General features: G+C 40.2%; 1 protein-coding gene across 1 annotated transcript; it reads left to right on the top strand.

Moving 5' to 3' along the window:
• Nucleotides 1–819: 819 nt before the first annotated feature.
• LOC145443439 (fibrinogen-like protein A) lies at nucleotides 820–2351 on the top strand. The gene is made up of 4 exons (XM_080321405.1): nucleotides 820–1106; nucleotides 1165–1261; nucleotides 1688–1784; nucleotides 2045–2351. Exons 1-4 carry the CDS (start codon nucleotides 843–845, stop codon nucleotides 2349–2351), a joined length of 765 nt encoding a protein of 254 aa, XP_080177531.1. The 5' UTR covers nucleotides 820–842.
• The last annotated feature ends 10934 nt before the right edge of the window (nucleotides 2352–13285 follow it).

The raw sequence follows: 13285 nt of genomic DNA on the forward strand, positions 1-13285 counted from the left end.
AGTCGAGTAGAGTATTCGAGTATCACTCATTATGACGTCACAGCAAAATGTAATATGTCAAAGTTCAAATATGTACCTTTTGTGCCACCACAAAGAATATAATGCCTGTTATACGTCACATTAAAGATAATTTGGTATTTTTCGACCTTACCGATTTCATTGAGCTTCGTGACACTGTTGGGAGGATCATGACTACGAAAATGTTTTCCCAGTAACGGTCGTAGCTTTGTACTATATGTTTCTTATGCTGCGATACGGTCAATTATTGTTTCCAGTCTTCCACGGTGGAAAATAGTATCGAAACCACGATTCTCGTTGATAAAATAACTTTCAGTAGCGAGGAGCGTATAATTTCAGTACTTGAAAAAATCGTCTTTTGCTACTCGACTTGAATCATGATAATAATTACTCGATTCAGATTCGAGTAGTCGAATCATTGCGCCCAGCCCTACATTTCACGTGGTTTTATGACGAAAACACACATAACCGCGAACAAAAACTCCTTCCTAATTTTCAAAATGCAAAGTGTATAGACTAGAGCAATCTAAAGTGCATTAAGTGCACATAGTTTTTTTTAAGAAACTGTTCAAATAGAAGCGGAAGTAGTGAGCAAAACTAGATGAGTAAGTAGTGAAGAAGTAGAAGTACATCGTCAGCGACGACCTCTACAGTAGATGTGTTCATGTGTGTAAGATACTAACGTATCAGCCCTCGTATTAAATGGGACTTTTTGACGCATAGGTCGCATCGGCTGCCTTATAACAAGAGCATAGGCTTATACCCTGGTATCTCACCAACACCTTTCTGATCTACTATTTAGCTTCTAACTTCTGCAGTTTTGCATGTTTTGTAACATAAGAGTGGAATTGATGTTTCCCTTGCTGCTCTTTTTGATTGCCTCTAACACGTCACCAACGTGGGCAACAAACTCAAAAACCGGTGATTTCGAAGAAGAGTTTTGCAGCCAGTGCCAGGAATGGTGTGCTGTTGCCATTGTCAGTAGTTGTGATGACGCTGACGCAGCGGGTGTCTTTCAATTTAACATTCCCGTGGTCGGGGTCAAGAATGTGTTCTGTGACGTAGCTAACGATGGTGGAAAGTGGACCGTGAGTTAAATGCGCGAGTTTTGTGCATAAATGAGATTTACTTTTGGTTTTAAAATAGGTTTTTCAGCGAAGGATGAATGGAAACGTAGATTTCTACAGAGGTTGGGATTATTACATGTTTGGATTCGGCGATTTGCGAGGAGACCATTGGTTGGGTATATATATAAGTTGTTATATATAAGTTTTTTGGCCGGTTTTATCACATGAAATGCGACCATCCACACATCATGAGGAGCACGGAAATATTTTTGTGATTGGAATCACGAATCGTCATTAGAACGAGTGTAAATCGAGTTATCGGCACTTATACCTAATAGGCGTGTTTCAATGTCACAAATATTGTTACTGAACAGCACGTCGTCTAGTTGTCTAGTTACAGATAATTTCATAATATCAGACGTCGAACTGAACAATTTTCCCTTGTTTTATGAGGTGCCAAATCCATTGGTTGTGATCTAGCAGATCTACGGTAAAGTGAATAGACTGTGAGTTTAGAGTGAGCACCGTTTGTTCGCCGCGCCCACGTCAAGAACTCCGGCACTCGTTAATTTGTAATAAACTAGTAACCTACATTCCTACAGGTTTGGAAGCAATGCATCAAATGACGAAGGATGGGAATATGGAGTTAGAAATCAAAATGATCACGAAAGCTGGGGTTTATTGGGTTGCTAAATACAGGTGAATTTGAATTGTTGACCGTTAATTCCTGGAAGCATAGTAGCTTATGAATTTCAGTTTTACAAACGGTGATTTAAGACGATCCGGTAGAAAAATTAGTTTTAACGTGAAAACCCAACTACATCATGTGTTTGAAAAAAATGATTATATCCATTCTTTCCATTCTTTATTAATCTGGTTGTTTCTAATAGACGATGCCTTCATATCAGTGGTTCCAAAACCTATTTGGCTTGTGGCATTCTAACCATCTTCCCATCCAGCGACTTCCGCGTCGGCCCAAGATCCGACTTCTACGCGTTGCACGTATCCGGGTTCTTTGGGAATGCAACCGACGGTCTCGCATATCACAACAATCGCCAATTCACAACGAAAGACGCGGACCACGATGTCCTGATAGGAAATTGCGCTTCAAAAAACGAAGGAGCCTGGTGGTATGGCCAATGCGGTGACAGCAATTTGAATGGAAACTTCAACAAGAATGGCCGGCAGGGAATATGGTGGGGGCCAGGCTTTCATGATTCCAGACAACTGCGATTCTCGGAGATGAAGTTTCGGGAAAGATCGTGAAATTGACCTTTGTTGATTGATGTCTGTGACGTCACACTTCAAAAGGATCATGCCTCCCGTGTGAGTGTTACGTCACAGTGACGTTTGAGTGCATCGATCGAATTCCATACCGTCCTCTCGTGGTGTTCGTTTCGTGCCTTCGACGTCGATCTTCACCCAGAATATTTGCCCAATTTGCCTAGCGTCAGTGTTTTAGTTTTAATCAATTTTAGTTCGGTCAAGAGTTTGCTTGTAGAAGATAAAGTGATTGTTTGAACAATTTACCCGTTCACAGATAATTGATGTTAGATTACCGGAATACAGATCTGCTGGTTTCAAAGTTCTTACACATCCTTCACTAGTTACTCTGGTTTCTTTTAGTGCGATGGCTTACTGAACTGTAAATATTGCATATTGGGTCAGGAAAATCGTATATTTTAATAATTTCGGAATGGTTTCATTGTCACACCTGACTTTAATTCGTATTTCCGGAATCAGAGCGACAGTAGCTTTCAATTCAGACCTGTTTTAGTAAATTGTAGCGATCGGATCGCCAGTGATAGGACAACCAATTATGCTGCTTTTAGCCGGCTTAGCTGCAGACTTCTCTTGGTATTCAAGTGCGAGGACGGGAGTCACGCATCTTTACGTAGGTCGGTAAATGATTTTTTCCTGCCCTATTGTGCTTTGAATAACTCGGTCACGGTCAGGTCGGGGTCAGGTCAGGTCAGGTCTCGTCTTTCATACACAAGTGAACAGCAGTCAAATTATAATAAATATCACACATCTTGATACACATAAAACAGTTTAATATCTCGGCATTATTATTGATGATAAACTCTGATGGTCTGACAGTGTTGGTATCAAGTCACTGCTTTCGAGTCACAGGTCATCTAGAGTAGTGCTTTACAACCTGTGTGACCGTTCGCACTTGCGCAAATGAAAGAAATTGAAGTACGAATGACGAAGGTGGTGTGAATGAAAAATCCGGATGAGTGCGAATGAAAATCGAGAATAATTGTTAATTTTTCTGATGTGGAATAGTTGCAACGCAATTGTAAAAACTTGTTTAACTGACGATGCATCGTAGCTCTCACAAGCCGTAGTGAATTAATATTTTCGCACCATAATTATTACGTAACCAAAACCTTGTTTGGAAGCTGGTGTAGTGGCAGACGACAGTATTTCAGCCCGTCTGAGCCTGCAACAGGCTGCTGAAAAAATGACGTCAAATTGACTTTCTGCTTTCTTACGCTAAACAGTCATCATATTTTCGTAATGACGGTTCGATAAGCGCGAGGCACGACGATAGTAGTAAATATCATCATTACAGACTCACATTCCCACGTTACTGTAACGCAAATTTTTACCCTTTCAAGTTTTATTTAAGTATGAACCATCGAGGGTATAATTTTGGGTCGACGCGGTGCCAGAGCTATCTGTTAATATGTATGTAATACTTGAGATCGTTTTTTCATATCCAAGGTCACTGTGGTCGGTACTGTAGCCAATAAGAGAGATACGAAGAAAATATGGCTTTATCACGAGAATTTATGATAAGATTTGTCCGACTGTTTTTTTTATTTTCTGGAAAACACGGTTCAATTCAGGCCTTTGAGACTATTTCATTTCGAGGCCAACGACTTCCGCGACGGGGCACATGAATACGTAAAGTTTTTCCAACATACCGCTGATAAAATGCGGTCCCAGAAACATAAGTGGCGACAAACCCTTGGACAAAAAAAATGGCTGATACTGAATGACCAAACCTTTCAATATGGATATGCTCCGTTGTCTGCATGGAATAGTCCCGTTCTTGTATGATTATATTCTCTATGTGTAACTATCTAAACTCTAAAGTATGCCATACATGTCCGTAAAATCGTAGCATACTACTGTAATACTGAAATGGAATACATTGCCATGGGTGAGGCTCGGGTCGCGAGATGCCACAAAAACTCAGATTTTGGAGGTAGCTGCTTTGCCGATATTAAACTGTTAGCGAGCTCTAATGTGCCTATACTCTTCTTGATCGTTTAGTGGTCATCCAACCATGAAGTTCGATTACTTTGGGGCCATTCCATACACAGACAACCGATGTTCACATCACTTCCTCTTCAAATCTCCTGGAGTTTGGTACACGACAATAGGTTTTGTGTGGGTTGTTGGATATGCTATTGCAAGCGATTCCTAAACTTCGCTCCCGCAGTTAAAATGAGAATCGAGTGTGCGTGTACTTTTAGGTTGACAACTCTTCTAGAGTCTAATACGTCTGTGATATATTTGAATACATCGATCGTGATTGTGTTTGGTAGATTCACGAATCGATATGATGATAATGCTGTTTCTAAAATGTTAGCTTTACAACTCTTTCGTAATTTCGTTACAACTCGTTCGTAATGAATTTTTGAATACAAATCTTAAAAACACGAGTTGAAGACGAATGATTTGTTTGTAATAAACTAAAAAGTACTTTTGTTTTGGTATTGGACTTGCGTTCTGATATTGATAGATGTGTTGGGTAATATGGCCAGTTTTTAAAATCTCGATAATGTTTTTGGTACCTTAAGTCGGGTGATCAATTATAAAATCGCGGTAATGTTTCTTGCGTGTGCACGTTATCATCAAATTAATGCGACTACATTTTACTGAAGGAATTAAAAACACAGGTCTGTGATATGTGAATACGACCGAGATTGATTAATATAGTTTGCAGCTGTAATAATTGCGTATATTACTGAAATCGTGTCTACTTTACTTTGAGTAAGTCGGATTAGGTAGTCAATGTCAATGTGGTAATAACAACGCCCGTGAAGATTTTCTCACATCCCGATTTCTTACATTATAACATGTGGATTCACTTGCGCGAATTGCTATCATTGACTGAGTATTCAAATCTCGTCGTATGCACCGAGTAGTAATTACTTTGTGTTATAGATTAGTAACGACTTTTACAGTTGAATAAAAATTATCGGTCATATGAATACAACCAGGATGAATTATTGTTGGTATTCGAATCGCCGTCTACGACGACTCTGTGGTAAACTAATTACCAAAATATTACATTGCAAGGGATTCCTAGATTTAGCAAACTATACCACACCTTTTCGCTGAAAGTACGACACACCGCCGCGTCCATAAGAAACCATTACGAATCACCGCCGAGTGGGGAGTCTGAAAGTACGAATCACCACCACGAGTTTTCAATACGAATCCACCGCCGCACCCATAAGAACCCCAGGCACCTCCAGAGCGATCATATATACTGCTCATGGTATGGAATAGGAGTTTTCCATACTACATACCCGCCACCAATCGTCCCATACAATTTTCCATACCATGGCAACATTCTTCCATACCATATTTAATACTTTTTCCATACTTTCCCAACCTATCAAGCGATAATCTATTGTTGATATGTTGAAATGTTGCGGCGTTTTTATTCGAAATATTTTTTGAGTAATTATCCATTCAAACGGCCCTGATGCACTAATGATATCTACAGATTCTTTATATCATATGTAGTCCTCAATGTATGTTGCCTAATCATCGAAAACGGAACGCAAACCCGGGATTGTACGGAAATCACAACACAATTTCATGACATGTAACAGAGATGAACGGATTTGACATTTCTATGTCCTAATCCAATCGAAATCCTAAGCTTCAGATCCTAATCCTAAACCTAATCCAGACATTTCATATATTTTATTCCTTATCCTAATCCTAATACGATTCAAACTTGGAATTATATTAAGGAAGCTTACATCTTATGCCTATAATTCTTTAAAAATAAATAAAACGCTTAATGAGTGCCAAAATACATGAAGAAACTTTGATAGGACGAAAAATGTTGTCACCATTCGCCACAGGACACCAAACTTCTAAAAAATTTTAACTTCAATTCTAATCCTAATCAACTCATGAAAAAATTTCAAAACCTAATCCAATCCAAATCCGCCAAAATTTTACAAAGCCGGTTTTCCCAAATCCTAATCCTAATCCATGCTCATCTCTGACATGTAAATCTTGTGTGGTAACGCACTGCTAACATTTACATCATTTACAAAATTACATATACCAGAGGTGATGTGGAATTATAAGATTGATTCCCAACCTTTTTTTCATTGTTCCCCTTCAACCTGAAATTTATATTTCAACCCTTTGAAATTGCTCCCTCCCATAAAATTTGGTAAGACTTTGTTTTGTAAAGACTTGCTATTGGTGACAGTTAAGACCCCGGGATCGAACGGCACACAATGAAATTAATGAGCAGTGTACTGGTAACCGTAAAGGCAGAAAGATAGTTAGGTTTTGAATTATTTCCAAATATAGCGAGGTAGCACTAATTTACATGTGTAAATACCAAATAATGCATGGGCCAGATTAGCTTCCTGCTGTTGACGAACTTATGCGTATGGTAGATATAAGCTGCCAAAAGCTACACTTTCGCACGCTGCTATCAATAGAAAAGAAATATGTCGTTTCATCTGTAACGAGTCTAGGGATACACATTCATATACATAGGAACTTTTATTTTAACGAATCAGGTAATTTAAATTATACAATTTCGCATACGACTGAATAACAACCTATATGCGGAGATCGCGTGTAGCTGTCCAGTCGATCCTCGCTAATTGGAGGCACTGATTATCCAAATTGCTGAGTTGCAAATTAGCAAATAGGCCTAAATATTTCAGATCCGATCGGCATTTTATACAGACTTTTGATAAACGATAATGTAATTATTATTTTACAAGTGAGTCTGTTCCCGACCAGATACCCTCGAATTCCCCACCGGTTAGAAACCACTGCATTAGAATATATCTTAGAATATTAATTTATATCACTACAATAATTTTGGGGCAGCGGATCAAATGTTCATTTTCCCCGCCAATCTGAGTGTCACACATTACATTTATTAGCCAACATCAATGCGTCTATTCTTTTATCAAGCCAACATCAGGGCGCCTATTCTTTTGTCAGAGATAACCAGATTTCATGAGGTTTGATGCGTGTTGAAGGCCGGCATATCGTAACTGTCGCTCCAAGGCAAGCTACATATATTTGAATTACAATGATGAATATGTGAAATAGAGCTTATTTTGATTTTATGAGGTTGGCCCCCTACATTCACGATATTTTTAGTTATAATTTTGCGGATAACCTTCAAAAGACATGTACCCATGTAGAATATGGCACCGTTAACAGTCGTCGATCACTAAATTTCTGCACCCGTCAAAAGAGTTCCGGCTCCAACATTTAAGTGATTTTTAGTTATCATTTTGTGATTAACCAAGGAAATCCCCAATATCGATTCTTTAGTGTAGGGCTGGCATCAAACACAATTCTCATTTTTCTGTTTTGTCTGCAAGTTGATCAAGAAGAAAGTACGGTTCGTTAACGGAAGTAAGTCCGATGGCATAGCCTGAGCATATCTCCTTGACGGGTAATCATTGATTTTTTTCGTTGTACTTCTGAAAAAGTTTGGTTCGTTTAGTTAAATTTTGAGTTAAATTTGGTTCGTTGAGTTTCCAGAGACACGCCAAGCCCTTGGACATGGAGAGACAAACATTTATTATTTTCATTTGTATACTTGCTTTTCAAGTTCAACTTCAACTGACTGAAATTTTACCAAAATCTTTCAGAATACGGAAAGAAAAGAGAGATTTCATGCTCAAATTACAGCTATAAAACACTATAAAATCAATATACGATGCAAATCAAGGTTTTTAAAATCTAAATCGGAGAAGATAGCGATTATGACGGCACAAACCTTGCGCAGCACCTTACGGGTAGCGTACCCAATCACTATAGTATGACTTGTTTTTGAAAATGATCGTGTTCTAAACCTGGCTCTGACCCCTGACCTCATTTTATATTCAGCTTCAAGAGCTATTCCAGGGGTTCTCAACTTCCCCTGTATAACGGGCCGCATTTTAGCAGCAAAAAACGCTGCGGGCCGCAGAACATTATTACCATGTATTTATGGGCTACTATTAAATTTAGGCTACTCTAGCCTATTTACACTAGTCTTATACGGGCATATAGTACATGTTTATGCATTCTAAGGCAATAATGGACAGCGTTCGTAAATTTGCATTAGCTAATTTTTGTGAAAATATGTTTCTTCCAACGGCGCAAGTAATGGAGCGTGGCATGGATTCGTTACCATTTCGGTATATGCACCTTCAAACCAACCCTTTCATCATATAACCGAACTGTCTGTGTCAATGCGTATGCGAGAAGTTTTAAAATTACAGTTGCGTTTTCGTCACTATGAGCTATCTGGGATATGAGAAGTCAAGCGTCCGGAGTGAATTAAAGCTGGTTCCCTCCTCACGTTTGCCCTGCCAGCATTTCCTCTGCAAATATGTCCATTCTGATAACTGCACCCATATAATTAGCTATGTAATGTCTGTGGAGTCGGTGTATTCGTCCAGTGCTAGGAAGCTAAAGTGAGTCTATACTAGGGCGGAGCATGGTCCGAAGGCGGATTGGATATCATGCCGGATTTTTTCAATTTTGGCCGGACCGGATCAGAGCCGGATCAGAATTTTCTCTGATACGGCCGGAGCCGGATCAGCACTTTTTTATACGGCCAGAATCTTTATGGTTAAGCATGACTTTTGTAACTAGATATAACTACCAACCAACCACACGCTAGTAACTGCCAAGAGTGCGAAAATAAACGAGCCATATTTATAAATTCACGGAACCACTGTACCATGTAGGGCGGGATTTCCGGCCGGGCTTTTTCATTTTTGGCTATAGCCGGATTGGAGCCGGAGAAGAGAATTGAAAAACCGGATCGGAGTCAGACCAGAGAATTCGTTGATCCGCTCCACATTAGTCTATACGTGCCAACGTGTTTCAGTACATGCGGTTACGGTTGAATCAGATAACTGTAGCTTCGAACTTAGTCAGGTGATGTTGTTCTTGCTGCTAAGATTCGGACAGTATATTAAAGTTTTATTGAAATCACACCTTCTCCAGCATATTTTTTTGGGTTTAGCGACATACCATAGTGTCCTATATGGTGTCGACACAGGCAAATCTCACGCCTCAGTGAAATTGTATCACGTCACAATTTCCATTTGGCTACAGGCAATTTGACGGTCATTTTTGAACAGCTTGCCAAGCATTAAATTTTGTAAAACGGGTATCAATCGAAAGCTGACTCTGTGCTGATTACGAAAATATAAATTTTATTCCGCTCATGGCCCTGGAACTCCCACAATCAGCCTCGAATTTTTCATTGTTATGGAGATTGGCATTGGGACGCAACATTGCTGTCAGGCGAAACGAGAGAGTAGCTCAAGAGAAAAAGAGCCAGACAGCATTGTTGCGTCCCAATGCCTACTCGAGCTACTTCTTAAGTAGTTATGATTTTAGAGTACTCCTACTTCTACTTGACAGTTTCCAATTTTTAGGCAAAAATAGAGGTAGAATACCTATACGTACTTACTTATACCTGTGAACCGTCACTTCTACTTGAGTAGAAATTCTGACGCTACTTCTACTTCTTCTTGAGTATCGACGGTGACTACTTTAACCAAATCTGGGAATTACCCAGTGTCCAGTGTCAATCAATATGACAAATAGTTTCAACAAAATCAGTCTACAAAGTTTACTTAATAGCCTTAACCACAAAGGATCAAGTTGCGCTTTTAACCGGGAGATGACTGGTTAACAGTAGGCCATTATCATTTGTACCTGTATGATAGTTGTCATCTGTCTGTTCTTTTTTGTGTGTGTGTGTCATTGCTATCAAAATTTCGTTTTCTACTTTTTGAAGTAGGCCGAATAAATGCATCCATACGATTGTCCGATCATAGTAGTTCGTTCATTCATTGGAAAATTCAATTGTATGTATGTACTATATCAACTGCATTGTTTGGCTACTTTAGTGATCGATTTTCTCTTGGTCCTCATTCAGTGTTGTAGCCACGTCCCAACTCACAAGGTTCCGAGTCAAAGGTCAATCCTACTTTTATATTTATGACAAGAGCCAAGTTAAGTCATCAAAATATCACGACTAGAATCATTGTAATTCTGTCATCATTTTCTTCAAAAAGTATAAAATTTTGCTTTTTGAGTTCCCATTGCCACTGTATTCGTGTTACTTTCACACATGAAAATCACATCTTGGATGACACAGTTGTATTTTATAAATGGTTTTGATATTCTACACAATTGCATACATTACAATACAGACCAATACATAACCAATACGGACCCTGGTCTTACGCAATATGTGTTAGTCGGACTGACATGTGCAAGCGGATTGGGGTATTCGCCCCCAAGAAGCTGCGTTTGTATAGATATGAGCCCCCTGGAAGTTTCGCCTAGAGCAGTGGTTCTTAACCTTTTTTTCCTCCAGCGCCCCCTTTCAAAGATTATCGTGCTCCAGCGCCACCCAACCTCATATTGTAAGGAATGTAACAAAGACAATGAGTAAGAGGGAGGGCCGTAACAGCACTTCGTCAACCCCCCTAAAAACTATTGCCTTGCACACCCAAAGCGTGATAAACGAAACTCCTGAGGGCTTCGCCCCTAAGAACCCCGTAGCGTGATTTCGATGGTCAGCAAAGTTTGTGTGGCCTGGTGGCCCTAGGTGCCAAAATTTTCTATAATACATGAATGAATAGGTGGTAATTGCATATATATGTCGCTATAAACTTTATATCCTCTCAGCCCACGTAATCAGATTTACCAGTAGCGCTGAGTGAGCTGTTGTATTGGAAAATAAAGGGCTCGTAATTAATAATTAAACATATTCGGGCGTGTCCGTAGGTACAATTAATTCGTTACCAGGGCCGTAACAGCACTTCGTCAGCCTCCAAATAAACGTTGGTCTTATGCCCCCGTAGGGTGATAAACCAAAATTCCGAGGGGCTTCGCCCCCAGACCCCCCTTCGGCTATCCGCTATTTGCTGATACTGGTCATCTACATTGGGTGTCCATTTACTGAGCCAGCTATTCTCGCCTAGACGCGCGACGCGCGCAAAATTTCAATAATTATTGATTGAATAATTGGTCAATATGATCGGGAACTGCATATATATATAGATATCAATTTTTATCCTCTCTCTGCTCACGTAAACAGATTTACCGGTAGAGCTGAGTGATGTGTGATTGAAAAGTTGGGAACCTATAACAATAAGTATACATCTTCGGGCGTATACCCGTTGGCAGGAACGAAACGACACTTCGTCAGGCCCGCCGAAAAAACTTGGGTCTTGGGCTCCCATATGGTGATAAACCGACCGCTCTCCATAACATTGTTCGCTTTTTCCACGAAATCAGCTGTACTGTTTAGCGAGCCAGTGCGAAGCGCGAAAATCTTCGATAATTCATGATAAAATCGGTCAATAAGATCGGGAATTGCATATATATTGTTATCAATTTCTTGTCCTCTCTGCTCACGTTACCAGACTTACCGGTAGAGCTGAGTGCGGTGCAATGTTCCCTCTTTAAGCTGCGCACGTGCACAGTGCTGAGACGGTCTCTGCGCACAGAAAATCTACGTTGCGCACAACAAATCCGAATTTATGACCTTTTTCAGTCGTTACGCACTGTTGTCTAAGGGTCTGCGCAGTGAGTTTGTGAGTGTGCGCAGACTCGTCAAAACGTAGAGGGAGCATTGTGAGGTGTCTTGAACACTGTAGGGCCCGTAACTAATAATTAGACATAGTCGGGCGGGCGGACCCGTTCGTATGACTTCGTTGCATGACGCTATTTCGTGACCCCCGGTCTGCTATATCAAAAAATATAGAACCGCCCAACGGGGATATATAGTTCTATATATCCCTGTCGCCCAATCATACTAAACTAAAAGACGCATACGATTTCAAATTGGTATTTCTTCACTGGCATATAATTTTTCTCTGCCAGATGGAATTCGTCTTCTGAGGTTCAGATTGCCAAGACAGGAACATTCGGTGCCAGTCATTTAGGCGCCTATGGACAATTAAACCTTTATGTCTTTTGTAGGCTATATATAACGAAGTTTTCGGTGTTAATTCGCTCTGAATACTCATTAAGGATATGTCCCACTACCACATCTTCTACTGCGAAGCCATTTTTCTCCAGCGCCCCCCATACCGCCCCCCTGAGCCCAGCGCCCCCACATCGCCCCCTGAGCGTTTTCGCCCCCTTCAAAATCACCAGCGCCCCTTGGAGGGCGCTGAAGGCAAGGTTAGGAACCACTGGCTTAGAGCATGGGTGGGCAAACTTTTGAGCTCGCGGGCCGCATTCAATATCTGAATCCATTCGCGGGCCGCACTATATAAAATTGGGATTATAAACCAAAACGCAATGTTGGTATTTGATTATATAGTGAGGACAAGGAGATAATTAATATGCCCATTTAAAACCATCCAAACATTGCTTTGATGATATCTTTCACGCGTCAGAAACATACTCTTGTAAAGGTTAACAGATCCCGCAGAAACACATCATTTCGGATTACATTACCAAATCGATTTCCAACTTAAACCGAATCACTGGTGTTGAGAGTAGCGATACCCGATTTTTCGAATATTCATATAGACTTAGTGAACGATCAGTAACGACGCTTATCATAAACATTGTGAATATTAGTAATTCGAGTCATGTCTATCTTGTGATGTTTCAAGTTGCTAAAACCATCGAGTGAATCAGTTAACGGATAGTAATCTCGGTTAAATCTCGATACAATTATTGTGGCCAGTCCCATATTTACCGGTGGATATATCACTCTAATGATATGCGTTGCATACTGTACCGTTCGCTGTATCGAGAGCACCAATGGTGGTTGAGTGAATAACCAAGATAGACAAATATACCCGTTTGTTTGTCTGAATATTACATTGGATCTCCAAGCCTTCCGTCGTCTATGCCACCGATTGAATATACAAAATCGATTTTATTGACCTCGCGATGCAATAACGAAGTCCTGGAGGGTATGATGA

Source organism: Botryllus schlosseri, chromosome 7 (assembly GCF_051294905.1).
Source record: "Botryllus schlosseri isolate E-star chromosome 7, Bs_hap1, whole genome shotgun sequence".
NCBI classification, from domain to species: Eukaryota; Metazoa; Chordata; class Ascidiacea; order Stolidobranchia; family Styelidae; genus Botryllus; species Botryllus schlosseri.